This window comes from Odontesthes bonariensis, chromosome 22 (genome assembly GCF_027942865.1).
Source record: "Odontesthes bonariensis isolate fOdoBon6 chromosome 22, fOdoBon6.hap1, whole genome shotgun sequence".
Classification (NCBI taxonomy): Eukaryota; Metazoa; Chordata; class Actinopteri; order Atheriniformes; family Atherinopsidae; genus Odontesthes; species Odontesthes bonariensis.
Genome location: NC_134527.1, coordinates 29254091 through 29274392, shown reverse-complemented (window position 1 = coordinate 29274392; position 20302 = coordinate 29254091). Strand labels below are relative to the sequence as shown.

The 20302-nt window shown below is 41.1% G+C and overlaps 1 protein-coding gene across 1 annotated transcript in view; it reads right to left on the bottom strand.

Moving 5' to 3' along the window:
• Positions 1-1811: 1811 nt before the first annotated feature.
• Positions 1812-20302, bottom strand: part of rasgrf2a (Ras protein-specific guanine nucleotide-releasing factor 2a) — a 114819-nt gene continuing 96328 nt past the window's right edge. Inside the window, exons 21-28 of the mRNA XM_075456057.1 lie at positions 10099-10159; positions 9685-9788; positions 7203-7287; positions 3294-3491; positions 3135-3214; positions 2942-3059; positions 2677-2745; positions 1812-2590 (exon numbers count right to left, since the gene is read on the bottom strand). Coding sequence (XP_075312172.1) covers positions 2495-2590; positions 2677-2745; positions 2942-3059; positions 3135-3214; positions 3294-3491; positions 7203-7287; positions 9685-9788; positions 10099-10159 — 811 coding nt within the window. The 3' untranslated portion in view covers positions 1812-2494. The remainder of the gene's footprint in view (positions 2591-2676; positions 2746-2941; positions 3060-3134; positions 3215-3293; positions 3492-7202; positions 7288-9684; positions 9789-10098; positions 10160-20302) is intronic.

Here is a 20302-nt window from a genome sequence, read left to right as displayed (position 1 = left end):
TTCAGGCCGATTTAATTAAAAAAGACTCAATCAGAAATGTTTGTGTACAAAATTATGAATATTAAAAACTGAAAAGACATGATTTGATTGTCAAGCAAGATAATGTCTAAAAATCTGCAAACAGCATATTTTACCGACTGGAATTTTTGTAAACGAAGAGGATTCTGCAACATACGAATGGGATATGACGAACTACGGCAACATAAACCTTAAAGGTGGGGTAGGGGATCTTTTTCTGGAACATTTTTTTACATATTGCTTGAAATACTCTTCACACCCCCATTGTTACCAATTAATTAAAAGTTTTGACACAAATATGAAAAGTTTTAGTGGCCTATAGAACGTACAATCTAGGAAAAACAGTATCCAATCATTGTGAACGGACCGTTCACAATGATTGGATTCTGATGCCGTCTATCAAACTGCAATCTGCTCCTCCCTCCCCCTGCTTCCCCCTGTGCGCGTACCCTGCTCCGTGAACGAATTACGCGTCCAGAAGCTTGGCAGGAAGCTAAACTAGAGCCAGCTTGGTTAGCACCTAGCATTATTAAACGTATAGTTATCATATACTAAATACTAAATACGGCAACAATCGATGCTTGCTGTCAGAACAGCGCTCGTGCACCTTCGTGCTCGTGCGCGTTCATGTATTCTAGAGGCGTGCCTTCGGGGGGAAAGTGAAGAAAAGGGTTGGGACTTTTTACCTGTGTATTTTCAAAATGCAGCTTCGCTGGACTCAAAATCCAGGATCTCCTACCCTACCTTTAAGTTTATCAGGTAAGTGAAGATATAAAAATGCTGAAATAAAGACCAAGCTAACATCTTCAGTGTGCTTCAACATCACAAAGAAAAAGATGAGTCATTATGTACTAAGGTAAAATAAAGATTTCAACTGTACTCTAAATGTTTAGGAAACCCGGCATGTCCCAAATGACACACAGAAACAAGGGTAGTTTATTAGCTGAGAAAGCAAGTATCTGTGTGGGAAAGCTTGATAACCCCAGGTTCATTGTGTGGCAGCTGATTGTGGTAATTTGACGCCCTGCAAGTTTGTTGGAGTGTGTTTGCAAATGCACAATTAAATCACTATGAATGCCTTGCTGAAAGAGGCTCTGAGTTGTCCAAATCTTGGGGACAAAATTTTTAATGGCTTCATTATTTTGGCAGACACTACAGGAATACTGTTCAGCAAAGCCAAACCTACTATTTGGCTTTGCTAAATATTTAGTTAAAATTGCATTACACTCATGATCTGACTTTTTACTTCTTATTTACTTTTTATTATTTATTAGTCTTGTTGTATATTAATCAGAAATATCTAATTTTGGAAAAAACAAAAACAAAATAGGTATTATTTGGGGAAAAAAAACAACAAAAAGTAAAAACCAAAGGCTGTGACTTTGCTTGAGTAAGTTCAAGATGCTAAGTCAAAGCTAACATTGAGAAAAACTGAGTTTTTCTGACCCGTTTTCTCTAACTAAAAATCCATTTTGATGTTCCATCAACTTGGGAATAGAATTTGTTGCACTATTCATTAGAAAAGTCTAATTTTGGAAAAAGAAAAAGTAACTAGGTATAATTTGGAAAAACAAACAAAGTTTGGTTTTTACCAAAGACAGTGACTGTGTTAAAGCTATCATAAGCTGCGGAGTCGAAGCTAATCTTAGCCAAAGCTAATAACTGGGTTTTTATGATGATCCAACATATCAAGAATAGAATTTGTAATACTATCCATTATAAAAGTCAAATTTTGGAAAATGAAAGCCAGATATAATTTGGAAAAACACCTAACAAAAAGTAAAAGGCTGTGACTGTGGTAAAGCTAGCATAAGTTGCTTAGTCAAAGTTAACCTTAGCTAAAGCTAAGTTTTTTCCCTGTTTTAAGGGAACCTCCCTATATAAAATTCTAGTTTAGTTACTGCTGCGGCAATCATTTTAGTACTGACAACATTAAAATGTGTTGAAGCAAGTTTCACAGCTATGCTACAATTCTAAGAGGTTCAAACTGCAGCTTCCAGGTCCCCTCATACAATGTGTAAAAAAAATGATAAAATACACTTGTAAACAACCACACAGCAAACCTGGGGCCTGGTGATGTTCTGTCATACAAATACTGTACACGGTGCAAAGAGCTGTTGAAATGAGGGTCAACCCCAAATAGGTTAATCAGACCATGAACAAGAACATAATGTGAAACTCCTCTGAGTGTGTTTATGTGCTCGTCTACAGAGGCAGATTGCTTTGTATTTACAGTGTGATAGCAGCAGAGTTCTGGTGCCACTTTTAAGGATGTACCTACAGTCATGATAGTGCGACTGTCAGTTGTGTCTGTGATACAGTCTGTTTACTAAATATACTTCACATCTTCATACTACAAGGCACGTATTATCCTGAGTTTCCTAAGAACATTGACTGTTTTATGCTACAGGCTTTTCTTTATGAAAAATATTACAGTGGGTTGTAAGATATGTAAATGATGCATGTGTGTATAATATTAGCCAGGTGGTACTCGTGGTTCAATCTTGAGTGAGAGCTCATAGAGCGTATCTTCATCCATCACTAATGTCTTATCCAGCAGGAACTGAGTCACCTGGAAGGAAATAAGACGGATACATGATCTATTTTCAATCACTTTCATAAACAAATGGTGGATTTAAGGCTTCTCATTGGACAAACCTTGGGCTGGTGCTCTATCCTGTATGGTGCTTGCTGGAACTGACGGATCTCCCGGATAATATGAGATATCTGAGAGAACAGAGAGAGTTGAAAGCAAGGTAAGGGTAATTTAGAAATAACCTGCACTGACCAGTAATAATCAAATATATAGAGGGAGATAGAACTTTATTAGCTACTTCATGGGGACTGAAACTGTTACAGTGAGAGTTTTGAGTGACTTTTGAGCAACAGAAGCAGAAATTTTCAGTAACTGTACACTTCTTACCATCCTCATTTTGGAGAAGTTAACAAGGCCCTCCTCAGTGAAGTTGGGTGTCCCCTCCTCAATGAAGGCCAGGTCAGTGAGGTACATGCCCAGGTATGGGACGCATGGAGGGTTACAGCTGCACACACAGGGACACACACAGCTTCCAAAGCCTGGATTCAAACATTATTTCATTTTCTGTAGACGCACTTACTTTTTGAGCGTCTCTCTGAGATTCTTGAACCTCCCCTCTGACGACACGGTCTTCTGCAGCCTGTCCATCAGCGCCTTTGTCTAAAAACAGACAAATCTGAAGGTTTTGTGCACAAAAAGGTGTTACTTTTATCACCTGGTTCTTGGAAAGGATATGGACCTGTTTGCAGACTTTAGCCCAGGTCTTCTTCAGCCTGTAGATGGCACTGCGGTTCAGGGCAGAAGTGATCTCCAGGACACCATTGTAGTTGTTGAGGCAGCGACAGATATCCGCCACTGCCAGCCACTTTTCTATGGAGCTGGCCCGGGAGCCCACGTCGGTGTGGGCCATTATCTGAGACGCCACCAGGTTACTCATCTGAGGAGGGGAAAAGAAGACAAGTGTGGTTATCCTGCTGTTTGATCCTGAAAGTTGTTTTTATTAACACATTGACTCCCAAGTCACGTAAAACTACGTTTTTACTGCCCATGCGTTGGCTCCCAAATGGTAAAAATACGTTTTTACGTTTTTTTTATGGATTCTGAATCTATACATTCTAATGCACATTCTGTGTGATTTTTGTAATTATGTGATGAACAAAACTGACATAGATGGCAGTCAAAAACTGGTGTCATCATCTGGACATTTTGATCATTACGCCAATGGCTTTGCGTCAACTCAAGAACAATTTTGATAACGCTGCATTGATTGTTGTGCATTTCCGCATTTTGTCCAATCGCACGTGTCGGTTTCCAGAGGGTGGCGGTAAAGTAACATAAACAAACAACAAGAAGGAGAAGAAGACACGCGACAAGTCTAAGGAGGCGGTCTTATGAACAGGTTAGCTTTGCAACATGCGACACGACGCAAATCCTCTGACCCGGATATGTAAGTATCTAAAGTGCGACAGGCTGAAAGAGCGCACGTTTCACAAAGCCCCGATATCTCAGTTTGTTGTTGATTTTGGTGGATACCCGCCTTGGTTCAGCAAAGAATAGCTCGCTAATGGCGGCACCTAGAGACACACAGTTTTGACCCACAAAGAGTTTAAAGTCTCAGCTTTCAAAAGAGCCATAACATGTTTCAGTGGCCCTATCACATAATATGCTGTGACTGTACAAAAAACGTCAAAAAAATGGTTTAGAACGCTGGGAGTCAACGACATAATTCCGTAAACACCGCTGGTATTCAATGTGTTAACAAACCCTCACTGAAACACCTGTCAGCAATAGAATTCAACTGCATCACAAACTGCAGCATCTAAAATAAATAAAAACATATGTAATTATGTAAATATACTCATGTAGATGAAATATGGTGCACTCATTTTTTTTAACCTATCTTTACATAAAATGTAGCTGCTGTAAATATACCCACTACATTTAATTTCTCATGCAAAACACACCTGTTTTCATATTTCAGTGCAGCTGCTTTCTTAATATGAATACTTAGTGTGCAGTGAAATCATGCAATGTGGGGATTTGTCTCCCTCTAGCTCTCAGCACAAGTATTAATAAAAAATTACAAAGTTTCAAATTGAATGGATTGTATTTAAGTGAGCTTGTTCCATGAGTTTGTCCCTCATGGCAGCGCCACACTCGGGTCATGTTGAGTAGTCTGTTAACACAACAGATCACATGCTAACACGACCTGTAATGGTTTTAAGCTCACTACAAAGGAAATCCCCCTGCACATGCCAAAAGATCCAAATGTTGCACAATAACAGCACTGCAACAACAAAAAAAACATTTTCTAACAGCAGACACTGCTGCATGCTGGCTAATAATTAATCGCCATTTTATTTAATTAATTCTTAAAATACTTGAATCATTTCACCTTTATTTAATTGACTATCCTGCACAGTACTCGCAGCAACTCATCAGCAATAGATACACCTGACTAAATTCACAATACAAACAAAAATGCTTTAAAATAAATATATCGCAGCACATTCCTCCTTTGCTTTATTCTTTATGATTCCCTTTATGTCATCAGTGGATGTAAATATGTCTACTTTTAGATGTTTCTGCAGATTATTCCAGGAGCAAATTGCTTTTAAAGCAAAGTTTTCTCCAGATATGTCAAAATGCAGACAGAATACTCCATGAAAAATACCTTCAAGGGCTTTTTCTCTGGTTGGAAAGCTAGTGATGTAACAATCATTTGATTGGTGATAAACGAGTGAAAGTCGCAAAACCCAGGATTTACCAACACTCCTTTCCTCCGTTTTAAGGTAACACAGAGAATTTGGCTAATTATTTTTTGCTCTTTGGCTCCCCCTACAGTAGTGGGATGTAACACCACTATCCTTAAAACAAATCTCTGTGTGAGCCGTGCTCATGTACAGCCATACACATGAACTTGTTGTAACGTAGAACAAGCAACGAAGATGCCATCGAAAGCCCACAAAAATGTCAAGTGACAAAGAAAAGATTGTGGTTCAGGGCTGGAAACCAAAGTCGTGAACTGCGTTGTCTGAGCCCCCGAGCTGAACTTCCATTCATTTTTTGACTGCTATCGAAGAGGTTCAAGCAGTCACCGCACAGTTAAGATCTTTCGACCAGTCACCATACAGCTGCATCACAGATGGTTAGGCTGAAAACACGGTTGCTGTTTCACCTCACGTTCATGTTAGCAACCGTCTCCATTCTCAGCTTAACTGCTCACATACTTCCCGTGTAGTACGATTGTTTCCCAGAGGATCCCACCAGGTGGCACACCTGATCACTCAGACTGGAAGCTGCTGCCAGATTTACTGGATGTAAACAGAAGAACTGGGATAAACGGTAAATATGAGGTGAATAGAAGAGGCTAGCATTTTGTTGAGCTGAGATCACGACAGAAAAACTGACAACCATGGTATCGTAGATGGCACGTGAGACCCCTAAACCAAGCATGAGTGAAAAATTACTGTGATGGAGTGAACATCACTAGGGTTGTGGGTGTGTTCTGACTGTCACGCCAATGAGCCTGGCTCTTTGGTGTAGTGGTCAGAGCCCCAGTTTAGTACCCAGAAGGCCGGGGTTTGAGTCCCGGCGGCGCAACTCTACTCCCCTTCGCTACAATGACCATAGGGTATAAATAGGACCTGCTTTCCTTTGTTCGAGGTCTTATATCTGACGTATGTGAGCTGTATGACTGTGTGTACACAGAGTATTAGAGAATTATTCTCTACTAAAGACTCTTCCTTCCAGTCTCACAGCCTCATCTATTTTGACTCTTGGTCCTGATGACATCAGAACGGCTGCCCAGGAAACCCTCCTAACAGGTCGTATCAGACTTGCTGGATATCTTCCTCATGGGCAATACTTCTATAAAGATTAACAAGATGGTACAGGTTTGTGTTTTACCAGGTTGTTACAGTAAAGCCTCGTTTCCACTATGCAGTCCAGTACGGGTCGGGTCTGTTTGGGGTCAGCGTGCGTTTCCACTGTACAAAGGGGACCCTCAGGGGTGGGCGGAGTGCGTACCGAAGCGTAAATAGCAAATAACAGCAAATAACAAATAACATCCATAATGTGGAACCACCTCCAAGCTTCTTCAGCTTAATGCCACACTGGCTCGCGGTCCGACCCGTACTGGACTGCATAGTGGAAACGAGGCTTATAGCAACACCCTGGTCACTGTAAAGACTTCATAATCACTCATTTTTACCGGGTTTTTTTGTAATTGTTTTGGGATTAGACCGGTAACAGCTAATCAGCAGGATACACTTGGCTGCATCAATGACGCAGAGTGACACGGATGTTTGGTTGAGAAAATAAGCAGAATAAACAACGATCTGATGCAGTAGTGACACGCTGTAAAAATACATCTACAATATAGTGTTTAGTCGCTGCTTCTCCAAACAGAGCGCGCTCTGACAGGTGAGGTACTACCTCACCCACTACTAAGAAGCATTTCAAACAATCCCAACGTCCATAAAAAACAAACTATCTCCTTAACCCTTTAAGTGACTGATTTTTTTCTTATAAAAAACATTTTGACAACAAGATTTCAAAAGGCTGCAGCTTTAAGATGGTTAGAGATAGATAAATCACATACAGTTAACGCTAGGTCACACCAAACAAAACGTCTTTTTATTCTTACATCATTAAAGTGCTGGCTCGTCTTCATGATGTACGGAGTCCTCTCCATTTTGTCCACCTTCATCCAGCCCTGACCCAGGAACTCTCTGCAGGACGGGAAACACAAAGTCAGTCAGACGTCATCACCTGCTCCCAACATCCTCATCTGGTTCTATTAAACTAATCTATTTACTTACATGTACTTTGACTTTATACTATGACAGTTTGTAACAGTCAGTGGGGTTACATGGCACTGAAAGGATCAGATAATTGAATGAAGAGCAAGATGAAGCTACGTCCCTCTACATTTGGTCTGTGATGAGCTTTCTTGTTGCACAAACGTGATGCACAACGGCGCATTCTCAATCCTGTTTTTCTTTATATATTTGTAAACAGTAATATCGTCTCTTCCGACTTCCGGTTCCCGACCCCGGGAAAACTTCTGGAGCATGCGCAGAACGCAAAGTCTAATTCACCACGTGCTTCAGTGTCTACAAGCACATTTATTTTGACTTTCAACCGAGTTATCTCGGGTCTTAATCCGATCGCGAGTAACTCGATTCGATCCAGGTGTCTACATGAACTTAATAACTCAATCTTATTGTAATTTAGCCAATTATCTGATCATTTCAGTGCCATGTCACCCCACTGAGTGACATCTGTGGTGTTCTAAGAGTGAGGCGGCATAAACTGAAATATTGTCCCAAACGGCATCCTAGTTGAGGTCTTGTCGCCACTCTTTGATCGTATTATAACAGGATTACAACAATGCACAACAGCAAGTAGATAAACAACATGAAAAAAGTGTGTAAATAAATGCAGCTCCAATTCAGAATCTGACTGCAGTTTTGAGAGCTGAGCAAAATCTAAAGTAATGAAACATAAGCTGAATAGGTCGGTTTCTCCGTTGATATCATTTCGTACATATATGCTACTAAACCCTAGCCTGGGAATTCCCATGCTGCTTTGCGCGCAATTTCATTCACACTGCAAAGGCAGCCTGGAAACCACCGCCCTTATTTTTGCCTGAGTTAGGGAACCAATCACAGAACGGGGGGCAGCAAGACAATGACGACGTCTATGCGCGACACTGAAGCTTGTAGAGTGTTAATCCAACATGAGCGTATATGCCTTCTACCCTCATATTAACTTTGCACAAACGACAATAATCGTTAAACGCCATCGTCTTCTCATACACAGTAAAGCGTCTTCTTCTTCCTCGTCAAATTTCTGTCGTTCTACATTCGTCATCTGGTATAAGTGATACAATTGGCTATGAATCGCTCGCAAAGCAGCATGGGAAGAACCAGACGCCATTTAATAGACATTCGTAGCGCCCAATAAACGGCTCAAGGCATTCGTAAACCACGCCTCAAATACGAGAAAATGCACACCTAGTTCCCAGACCACCATCTCATCGAGATGTGGATGCGTCAGCCAGGCTAACTAAACCCCCTCGTACTTCGTGTAAATGGTCTGTTCTCTGATAAGCAGCGATCATGCTACAGTGGAGAAGTTTTGTGCCACTTCACTTCTCTTCCCAGATACTGTTCAACTTTTCCCTCACAAGGTTTCATGTTACACCCTTTATAAGTGAAACGGTGGGAATCCGGAAAAAGATGGAGTGCTCCCTCCGGGTCGGGGATGAGTCTCTGCCTCAGGTGGAGGAGTTTCAGTATCTCTGGATCTTGTTCTCAGTGATGGTGAGTTGGAGTTAGAGATGGACAGATGGCCATCAGCAGTAATGAGGGCGCTGCTCCGGTCCGTTGTGGTGAACCGGGAGCTGAGCCGGAAGAAAAAGCTTTCAGGTTACTGCTCCATCTTTGTTCCAACCCTCACCTGTGCTCACAGATCTAGTGTCCCAACGAATGAGGTCGTGGATACAAGCGGCTGAAATGAGTTTCCTTCAGAGGGGGCGGGGCACAGCCTTGGAGCACACATGGCAGACATGAACAACCATGAACATACGTCTTTGTTCTGTGCGCTCATGGTGCACAAATCTTCCTCCATGATGACACGTTTTCCTTTTATAGATATATGTATTCATATCACTTTTCTGCACACAGTTTTCACCTGCGCGAGTTTTGAAACTCATTAAGCACAATGTAAGACAAAGCAACAGCAGCAGAGACATCCATCCATCCATTTTCAACATCCGCTTCATCCAATTTAGGGTCACAGGGGCCTGGGGGGACCTATCCCAGGGACAGATCGCCATTACAGGGCCAGAGACACTACTTTGAAGGTGCTCCAAAATAAAAATTCCTCTAAGAAAAAATTCCCCTGAAATAAATTCAATTTTTTATTCGGAAAATGAGACTAAAATCAAATAAATTATTCATTTCTTGGAATTACATCAATGAATCTTTTATTGGTCTTTATTTAATAGCCTAAAATTGTATTCCGGAGTTGATCATTTCACATTTCAATGTTAGGGGGATCAAAATATTTAAAGCAAACAAAAAACACGATGCAAGCTTTGATGTCCTGGATGATGTACTCACTCGTAGGGAATACTCCTGAACACAATGTGGTCCAGCAGTGTGATCTGCTCTGCCAGCTCCATGGCCGAAAGAGACTCGAAGCACTCTGCTTTGGGACTCTCCACCTTATAAAACACACACAGACACACACTCTGAATGTGCAGAAGGTGAATTTGAAGGAAAATTTGAAGTAAAATGTGCACAAACACAGCTCCGAGTGTCGGGGACGCGATAGAAACCACTACAGGTTTCCACTACATTTCATCAGGAAGGAATTCTTCATCACAACAACAACGTGATTCTTACCACGATGAAGTGTAGGAGGGGGCAGCTTTTCTGTTCCACAACCACAAGATAAATCATTTCAACCACTTTCAGAAGGTCTCAAACTTTCTGGTTGAGTGAATATGTATGTGACATATGTGTGATACTGACCATCTGCAGGATGTCCTCTATCCTCAGCTGAGAGTCGTCTTGTTCTTCTTGAGAAAGGCCACTGGAGAGTAAAACAGCGTTACAACAGGTCCGTTCAGTTAACCTGCTCATTGTGTAAATACCACACTGTCATACATCCAACCATAATGAATGGCTTAATGGTAACCATAATTATTTGGAGATTCTGTACGGACAGCTATGACCTGACCATTATCATAGGCTGCAGAGTACTGAATCTACCATGATCCGATATTATGAAAAACATATTCAAATGGCTTAATAAATAAGTTAATAGGATCAGACAAGCTACTAAAATTAAATTGAATAATTTATACAAAAATAATTCAACAGAATGTGAAATAAATACATTTTTCTGCTTAAATTTTAAACTACATTAATCTAAGCTTGCTCTTCATTTACTTCGTCACTCAGTTTTGAATTTAATTTGTTATCTTAATATGAATACATTCCATTTCTTTCTTTGTCAATTTGACATTTCTGTATCGTTTTCATCGTATTGATCCATTTATTCCCTCAAAATTATTATATCTTTATTTAGATATCAGTAAACATTTTTTAATTTCATTTTTAAAAAAAAGTTTCTATCAATAGATGTGCTTAATTGTCTGTAATTTCTTCTTTGCATTTTCTCCTGCATGGATTTCTGCTTCATTAATGTGAGGAACACACCCACAGAGACTGGAAGTGGGGAAGGCTAAAAGCATTAGCGGCTAGCTTAACTTGTCAGAAAAACTACCTAAAAACAGTCGGTTGCACTGCCTATATTTTTGTTTGGACTTTTTAAATAACATTTATACTTTAAACAGACCAATTACTGACTAATACAACACAAACTGTCTCTAATTGTGTCCAAGACCTCTTTAATTCTGTTAGCAAATATCAAAGCCTTAATCTTATAATCATTATTGAGTAGACATATAGGTCTCCAATTATCAAAGTCTATCAGACTTTGTTTGGTTTCGGAATTAGTGTTATTAGATTTTGAGTTAGTTTAGGAGGAAGAGTGTTATTCTCTAAACTTTCTCGGAATACCTGTAAGAGAACTAGAGCTATATGATTAGAGAATGATTGAGAAAACTCAGCAGATAAACCATCTGTGCCGGGAGATTTATTGGTCTTCAGTGCATTAATGCATTTAGAAATTTCCTCCACTATAAATAGGCTGTCACAGAAGTTTCTATCTTCTACGTCAATAGTTTTTAAATTTTGAATATTGTTGAGAAATGATACTGAAATCTCTTCATTATATTTTGAGCTGTATAAATTAGAGTAAAATTTGGCACAAAATGTTGTAATTTGTCTAGGATTGTTGGAGATAGTGTCATCGATGTTTAGTTGATAAATAGATTTTGTTTTTGATCTGTATTTTTCAAGCCTGAAAAAGTAAGCAGAGACAGAGTAATAATGTATTACTCTATATCTCTGGCTGAAACTATCTACCCGATAATCAACCAATGGGTGAGCAGCTGAGCCCACGACTAAGTCTGAAAGACTGCCCCCTCATTTGCATAAAGCCTAAATATATTCCGGTAAAAATGAAAAGAAATACATTTAAAACTAAGTGGCGAAGTAAATAACTAGAAATATTAAAACAAGCTTAAATTAATTAAGTTTAAAATGAAAGCAGAACAATTAGCTTATTTCACATTCTTAAGCCCCATACACACACGTCGCTGCTATTTACTCGCTCAGCGAGTGAAGTCAACAGAATGTCTATGTGTTCACGCGAGGCGAGGAGGCGAGGAGAGTACAAGCGAGTACAAGCGATGCGATGTGGGCGGATTCCGAGATGAACATATTTCAACTTCGAGCGACGCGAGTAAGCGAGTAAAAGCGAGTAGCCAATTAAAATGCAGAATACAGATTATTGACAGGTGACGTTCCCCCAGTGTTCTCCAAACAGTGACCACCCAACTTCTACACACCAAGTCAGCAAAAGCACCCAAGCGAGTGGCGAGTAGGCGAGTGAGCGAGTAAATAGCAGCGACGTGTGTGTATGGGGCTTAAGACTTCCTGCTTCTGAAGAGTGCAGACGTGTCTCTGCTTCCTCCTGCTTCCTCCTACTGCTTATTGCTTATTGCTTTATTCGCTTTTAAATCATTCTACTTCTTTCCACAAGTCTTGGATATAATTTGATTCTTTTATTCTTTTTCTTTTAATTGTATATTTGTAAACTGTTTACAAAGAGAATCGGACAGAACAATGTCTCCTAACCCTGCAGTATCAGTGAGCTGCACACAGTGTGAGCTACTCTTTGCGAAGGTAGCACAGCTCGAGAAGAGGATTGAAACGCTGCAAGACATTCGTAACAACGAGGAATTTATTGACTCTATTATAGCTCCTGTGCAGGCTGTGGAGCCTTCGTGTGCCAAAGGACTAACTCAGATATTTCTACACGGGATCACAGCTGATGTGGAATCTCACACTGCAGCCCTGGCTGACACACTTCCCTGGATCTGTCCAAATGACACTGGAATATCTAGTGAAGCTTCCAAACCGGACGGTCCGACTGACATCTCCCACTGGAACAGTTTTGGTGCCAAACCCAAATCATCAACCCCAGCCAGGATCTGGTCTCATGTTGTCCGTCGCAGAGGTAAATCCGGCACTAAACCTAAACCTCCAGCACTCACTCCGCCACCTGAAGTTCTATTGCATAATAGATACGATCCGTTGACTCAAAATAGAGTCTGTGATGATGAATGTAACCCAAACATGAAGACAAACAAAATAAATGGCCCCAAACCTCAGCCAAGGGCTGACCAGATCATCAGGAGAAGCCCAAATCCCACAACCAAGGTGAGGACTACAGAAACGATCGACACCTCCACACAAAAAGGAATAGACACCATTCTGATCGGGGATTCTATAACACAGCATGTCAGAATGGCAAAGACGGAAAATATAACTTTTTCTGATACATCAGTCAGGGAACTGATAGAAATTTTGCCGACCATTCTGTCTACTCATCCAGATGGCACGAGGATCATTGTCCACACAGGGTCTTCTGATATTCTGAGAAGGAAGACTGGCTCTGAGATCCTGAAGAAGGATTTTTCTCTGCTGTTGGAGAGACTGTGTCACTATGGAGCACACCGGGTCTCCATTTCTGGCCCCATTCCTACTGTGGGTAAAGGAATTGAACTTTTCAGCAGACTTCTTGGCCTGAACAAATGGTTGTCAAATGCATGCATCGCCCATGGGATTAAGTTCATTGATAACTTTAATATCTTTTGGAACTGTAAGGAGCGTTTCAGAGCTGATGGCGTGCATCCCAATCGAACTGGATGCAGATTACTTGGTGCACATTTACGTGATGCTGTTGGGACGGCAAACCCAAACATGACTGTACAGATTAGACTGAAGGACACATCAGCGAGGCAAACAACCCCCAGCCCCTTACATTATCTGTCCTGGCAGAGCAGGACACAAGGGGATGTGCAGGGTGTTCAAGGAGCAGCACAACACCCAGAGTTCAGAACAAAGATAGTACTGTTCAAACCAAAGATACCATGCCATGATGTGTTCAGGGTCCCTGCTATAGAAGTCCGACTTCTGACAGCTGTTCTGAGAACAAGCTGGGACCCAGTAGGATTCCTGTATTAGTTAGTAAAAGAAGGAATCGAAAACAGTCATCTTCCTGGGTGACTCTATCTAATCTGTTAACGGTACCACATACAACTCAGAATACAACAGAGACCAGTGTAACTCCACAAAGCTAGCCTTACTTAATATTAGATCTCTGTCCAATAAGTCACTGTTAGTTAATGACTTCATAATTTCACACAATTTAGATTTTCTTTTTCTGACATAAACATGGTTAACAGAGAGCACAAGTGCTGCTGTTCTTAATGAAGCAGCCCCCCCAAACTTTAGTTTTATGGATAAATGCCGAAATGGGAGGAAAGGTGGGGGGGAGGCTGCCTTATTTAAAGATACATTCCAGTGTAAAGAGATCTCATTTGGTGAATTCACTTCTTTTGAATATCTGAGTTTTATTTTAAAGGGTGTTCCTAAAATCCTGTTCTTAATCATTTACAGATCTCCAGGATACTGTGCAAGTTTTATTGATGAATTTTCTGAATTATTGTCTGTTATTTCGACTGATTTTAACCATTTTATCTTGACCGGGGATTTTAACATTCACATAGATAATATGACGGATGGTAATGCCAAAGAATTTTCTTCTGTGCTGGACATGTTTGGTTTGTGGCAACATGTAACAGAACCAACTCACCTTCCAGGTCACATTCTGGACCTGGTCATTTCTAAAGGTGCTGATATTTCTTCTGTTGTGGTTATTGATTTGGCCTTGTCTGACCATTTTTGTATTTTATTTGATTTACATATTACTCAGAATGTTCAAACAACCAGCTTCTCAGTTAAGAAGAGGTACATTAATGAGAAAACAAGTGCTCAGTTTAGGGAGGCCATAGCTATGTTACCAACAATGAGCGCAGAGTCGGTTGAAGGAATGCTGGATCATTTTAACTTGAAAATTTTGAATGTAATGGAAGCTGTTGCACCGATAAGAATCAAGAGCACCTTGATCAAACAGAAAACCCCATGGAGAAACACCACTACGGTCAAAAACCTGAAAAGAGAATGCAGGAAAGCTGAACGTAAATGGAGGAAAACAAAGCTTCAGATTCACTATGAGCTGTACAAACAAAGCCTGCGTAGTTATAACAATGAGCTGTGCAAGGCCAGACAGCTGCATTTATCTGAAATGATTAATAAGAATGTCAACAATTCTCGAACTCTGTTTGCTATGGTTGAAAAACTCACAAATCCTCCTAAACAGTCAAACCCAGACCTCCTCTCCACTGAGAAATGCAACGAATTTGCCAACTTTTTTAGCCAAAAAATCAAAACGATTAGACAAAACATTAAAGGTCCCATGGCATGAAAATTTCACTCTCAGAGGTTTTTTAGCCTTAAAATGAGTTTCTCTAGCCTCCTTAAGTCACCCCAGTGAGTAGAAATTGCGAAATGTATTCACTGAGCAGTACAGCATTTCCTCCGTGTTTTGAACAGAGCGCCTCCAAGTGTCTCGTTGACTCAAGGCTCCTGGTATGACGTCATGCCAGGATAGAGCTCATCAAAATTTCCTACCCCCTCTCTCCGCCACGCCCTCTGTCTCCACCCACACCTGCATTACCTTACCCGCCCAACTCATGTGGAGTAGACCGAGACTCGCCAAAGAAGAAGACTCGCCACGACTAAAGACAGTCACAGAAGATACAGCAATGGCTTCCAAACGACGTTACCATGCGAAATGTACTGTGCCAGGATGTGAAGATGAAGAGAAAAATATGTTTCCGCTTCCATCCTCTGTCCCTTTGAAAACGCAATGGCTAATTTCATTTAGAGGGACGGGTGCCCATGCATGTTCCAAAGAGCGTCAGTGTTTGCGCGACACATTTCAGAGGAATGCTTTCACAACTTGGGACAGTACAGGGCAGGTTTTGCCCTACACCTGAAGTTGAAGCCTGGATCAGTGCCAAGCCTTGCCGGTCCATCAGCTACCCACACCGATCAAGTAAGTCATAATTATTTGCTAGCCGCTAGCACTTTATGGGTGACAGCTAACTAGCCAACATTAACTGTGGAGGTATTTATCCATGAAACCTACACTGCGCTACAAAACCAATACTCTGTTAAACTGGTTAGATTTGGAAAATTGGTTGTAAAACAAGACATTTGTCTTTTGACCAATATCTTACGTGTAGGGGACTACATACAGCATGAATACTTAGGTAAGCAAGTCTAGTTATGTTCTGCGGCTAGATACGTCTGTTACACGGAAAATGACGCCCGACGAAAACAATTCATATTTTGTAAGCCTTTCTTTCGATTGTTGACTTTATATTTTGTAAGCATTTGTTACGGTTTGGTGACCTTTTCTTTTATTATTATTTTTTTTTACGTCGAGTCGTTTCTGCGTCTTTCGTGTGGGATACGCGATCGGGTGTTGTGGCTAGGTGAAGGGTAGGGATGTTTAGCAGACGTTTGCCGACTACCCTCGGACATACACCATTACGTATCTGTCAATTCGAACACAGTTTTGACTTCAAATCTGTCGTGACTCGTCAGTTTATCACGAGTGTAATGCTCGGCTTTCGAACCATGAGATGTGTGCTCTCTGTCTGCATCAGGTTCACTCTTCACTGGCCAGCACATCAAGTGCTCACGTCCAGACATCCCGGAGCAGGGATGCTGCCTGCCAGACTGACCCCATTGTCACTAGGACTGCAGCCACACCGAAGAATGTTGTCTTTCTCTATATTGGAATGCTTTGCAGGTGAGATGTTTTAACTTGTAGTTGTTGAAAGTTTTTGTTGTCTGAAATGTCATTATTGAGCCGGGTTTCTCCAGCACTATAAGGCACGAAACACCTAGACAGGTCCCCTGAAAAGATTGTCTTGTGAATGTAATTTATATTTGATTTACCAAAAAATGTATACTTTTGGGGGGTTTTCAGATCATAGTTCCTATGAAACTTCACAATATATGAAAAGCTTTTTCCAAAATGTTTTTTACCTACTTTCAAAAATATTGTTTTATTTGTTACTACCATTAAAAGCAGCATTTAAATGTTTCAACATGTTATGTAAATCTCAGCTAATATCACTTTTCCTGATGCTTGAAATCAGATTTAAAAAAGTAATGAGAACAGCTTTTATAGCATTTTGGAAAAGAGCTTTTCATATGCTCTCCCATGATGATACATGTGTCTCTACCAGCTAACCCCCACCACCATGACAAATGAAAATTCTGTGGGAAACACTGTTTACACATTGTTTCTTGTACTTTCAGACTGTACTTGGCGGCGATCCACTTTAATGAAAATGCGAACCGACCACAGGCCCAGACAGCAGACGGTGTACCTCTCTTCAAAATCTCCTTTCCCAAATCCAAGAAGGGAGAGTGCACAGTCAAACGTCAAAAGACTAAGCCAACCTTTGGTAAGACCTCAAAAGTTCAAGAATTCAAGTCCAACTACTTTTGCCTTTATCAAATTTACTGAGGTTAATTCCAACAAATAGGAATACAAAAAATGTGAGAAATAAATATAAATATATTGAACAAATATAAATATATAAATAGATATAAAAATAAACATTGAAATGTACAAATGACTAACTGAAATATACAAATGTTGTGCGTGTACAGTGTGTATGAATGTTCTGTGTGAAAAGGGTATGTGGATGTCCTGATGGACCTCATTTTTCACACGCGAGGCAGTCTAAACCCGGTGCAGTGTCCTTCATCATCGGGGTACTCGGCACGGATACGCAGGACCACACAGGCAGGAATGACCACTCTGATCCGGCGACCCAAAAAGCCCCAGCACCACGCCACGAACTGCCTGTAGGCCAAATACCTGAAGCGCCTGGAAGAACAGATAGAAAAAATGACACTTGCAGAGAATGTTGTTGTTCTTCTGTTATTGCTATGTTGTACATATTTACATATTCCTATGGATTATTCTTGATTGTATTTTAATAATGTCTTGTAAATAAATCTACAAACACTCTTCATACTGTCTGCATAGTTGAATTATCAGGCTCTATTGGGTGGGTATACTGTAAACTCTATGTATGTGGCTATGAGTAATTATTTTACAACGCTTACCGATGCGTTCTTCTCAGGCGTAAACTGCCAAAATGGTGCCTGTAGACTCGCCCAGCGGTTTGTAGCGAATTTACATTGAGACAGACCGGCTCAAACCCTGGATGATCCAGCATACATGCTGGCTCTGCCGCCACTTCTCCTAGTAGTGCTGTGACCTAATAAAGATTAGAACTAGACATGGTAAGTGTCATTTCAGGAACAGGTAGATTGAAATGTTTACAGTGTTACCTGAGGGATCTCCATGCAGCATCTATTCTCCCTTTCTGTGGGCATTATCTCGCAAATTCCACATTGACACCTATTATTAAAAAAAAAAGGCAGTGTAATGATATTCTGTTTTCAGGTAATGCCGGCAAATATAACAATGAAACATCTTTAGTGGCAAGTAAATGAGTTAACAGGTGAGCATGGAGAATAATTACATGCTGGTCAGAATACTATCATGTTTTTTGCATGCCATAGGCTACTGTATAACTACATGGGCAACGAACAGCTGGCTGTTCCCAGTGAAGACAGGCTACTAAAAAGGTGTACACAGAAATATGTAGCATAAGTTTCACTTCGTGTAGCTACACTTTGGATCCAGCACCTGGTCAGGATATGATGAAGTATGTTTTTTTTTGTATATTATAGCATGTAAACCTTATTGTCTAGAAAACTTGGTTATAAATCGCTCCCCTTATGTCAACACTTGGTGGAGAATCATTTGCCAAACAGGACAGTGTTTGTGGGGGTAATTGCAATTGCAATTTTCATGAAATTACCCACCGACAGCGTTTATTACAGTTGTTTTTCATAACATGTTGGCAATGTGTACTATGGGAAATACTTTGGCAGTGTTACTGTTGTACAATGCAAGGTGACATTGAGAAAGTTACTTGGTGTAAAGACTGCAGATGCCAGCAGCCATACTCACTAATGTTAGCACTGCAAATACGTGCCCACATTGCAAAATAAGTTGGGAACTTATACGTTTTGTAAGCAAAAATAATATTTTAGGTAGTCCTGATGTAGTGACTACAATTTCTGCTCTAATTAGGCTACCGTAGGCTAAGCGACTGCTAGTATCTGCGCACCTCAGTGGTTCGGACCGACCCAACTATAAACGTTTCCAGACATAACATTTCAAACTCACCATTCTGAGACGTTTTGCTGAAGGCGCTGCTGATCTGCAGTTTGTTGCTGAACTGCTCGCGCCTCGGCTTCAGGGTCCGATTCCGGGTCGAAGGCGAACGGTACGATGGTTTGCTCACCTGCCATTTCTTTTTTTTTTTTCTACGAGCAGCTAACATGCGCGTAGCCAAAACAGAGAATCAGACACGCCCCCATTCAGCCATGACACACCCCTCGCGCTCCTCCTTGCTTCTCATTAGGAAAACAGGGCACTGGAGAGATCGCTGAAATGCTGCTTTATTCTAAGAGGCCAAATCTGCGTTTTCCGGGTTAATTTTGAGAACACCTGCGGGTATAACATCCTGAAGCCTCCGAAAGCCCATTTAAAGTGCTGCTACTATAGCCTGGTGACGCCATCCTACGTACTTCCGCCCAAAGATTTTGGCTCCGCACATAGTCTGGCCCAATCCCCCTACCTCGGTTCGCTCAGTGTTTTGCCAATCAGCAAACAGTTGCGAGTGGTGACGCAGAACTCACGCGCGGAGTCCATTGTAGTCCATATAATTGTAGTTCAACCGCAGCGGAAATAAACATGGCGACGGAAGAACGCTAGAAGCTATCCATGAAGTTGTCTCAACTCGAGATCATTACACAATTAAAACGAGAGCAAGAGGAATGCCTCTTCAATATTGTTAGTGGCAAGGATGTCGAAGCTCTCCTTCCAACTGGCTTTGGGAAAAGTTTGATTTATCAAATGGTACCGGTATAATGAAAGCGGATGTGGGAAGCGGGATTCGCGAGCTAGAGCCTCGCGAGAGTAAGCATGAACCTCGGCGCATAACTAACGTCATTTCTAAACATTATGATTGGTTAAGGGAACTCCGTTACTCCAATGAATTTAAGTTGCTGGGTAAGGTCCCGCCCTCCATGGAAACGGATTCCTCTTGGGTTTTCCCAGACTGTTTGACAGAGTCAACAGTCGGCTTTCGCCCAGGCTACCGCTACTATACCATGCCATGGGAACTTTAAAGGCGGGGTAGGGGATCTTTTTCTGGAACATTTTTTTACATATTGCTTGAAATACTCTTCACACCCCCATTGCAACCAATTAATTAAAAGTTTTGACACAAATATGAAAAGTTTTAGTGGCCTCTAGAACGTAAAATCTAGGAAAAACAGTATCCAATCATTGTGAACGGACCGTTCACAATGATTGGATACTGATGCCGTCTATCAAACTGCAATCTGCTCCTCCCTCCCCCTCCTTCTCCCTGTGCGCATACCCTGCTCCGTGAACGTCCAGAAGCTTGGCAGGAAGCTAAACTAGAGCCAGCTTGGCTAGCACCTAGCATTATTAAACGTATAATTATCATATACTAAATACTAAATATGGCAATGATCGATGCTTGCTGTCAGAACAGCGCTCGTGCAC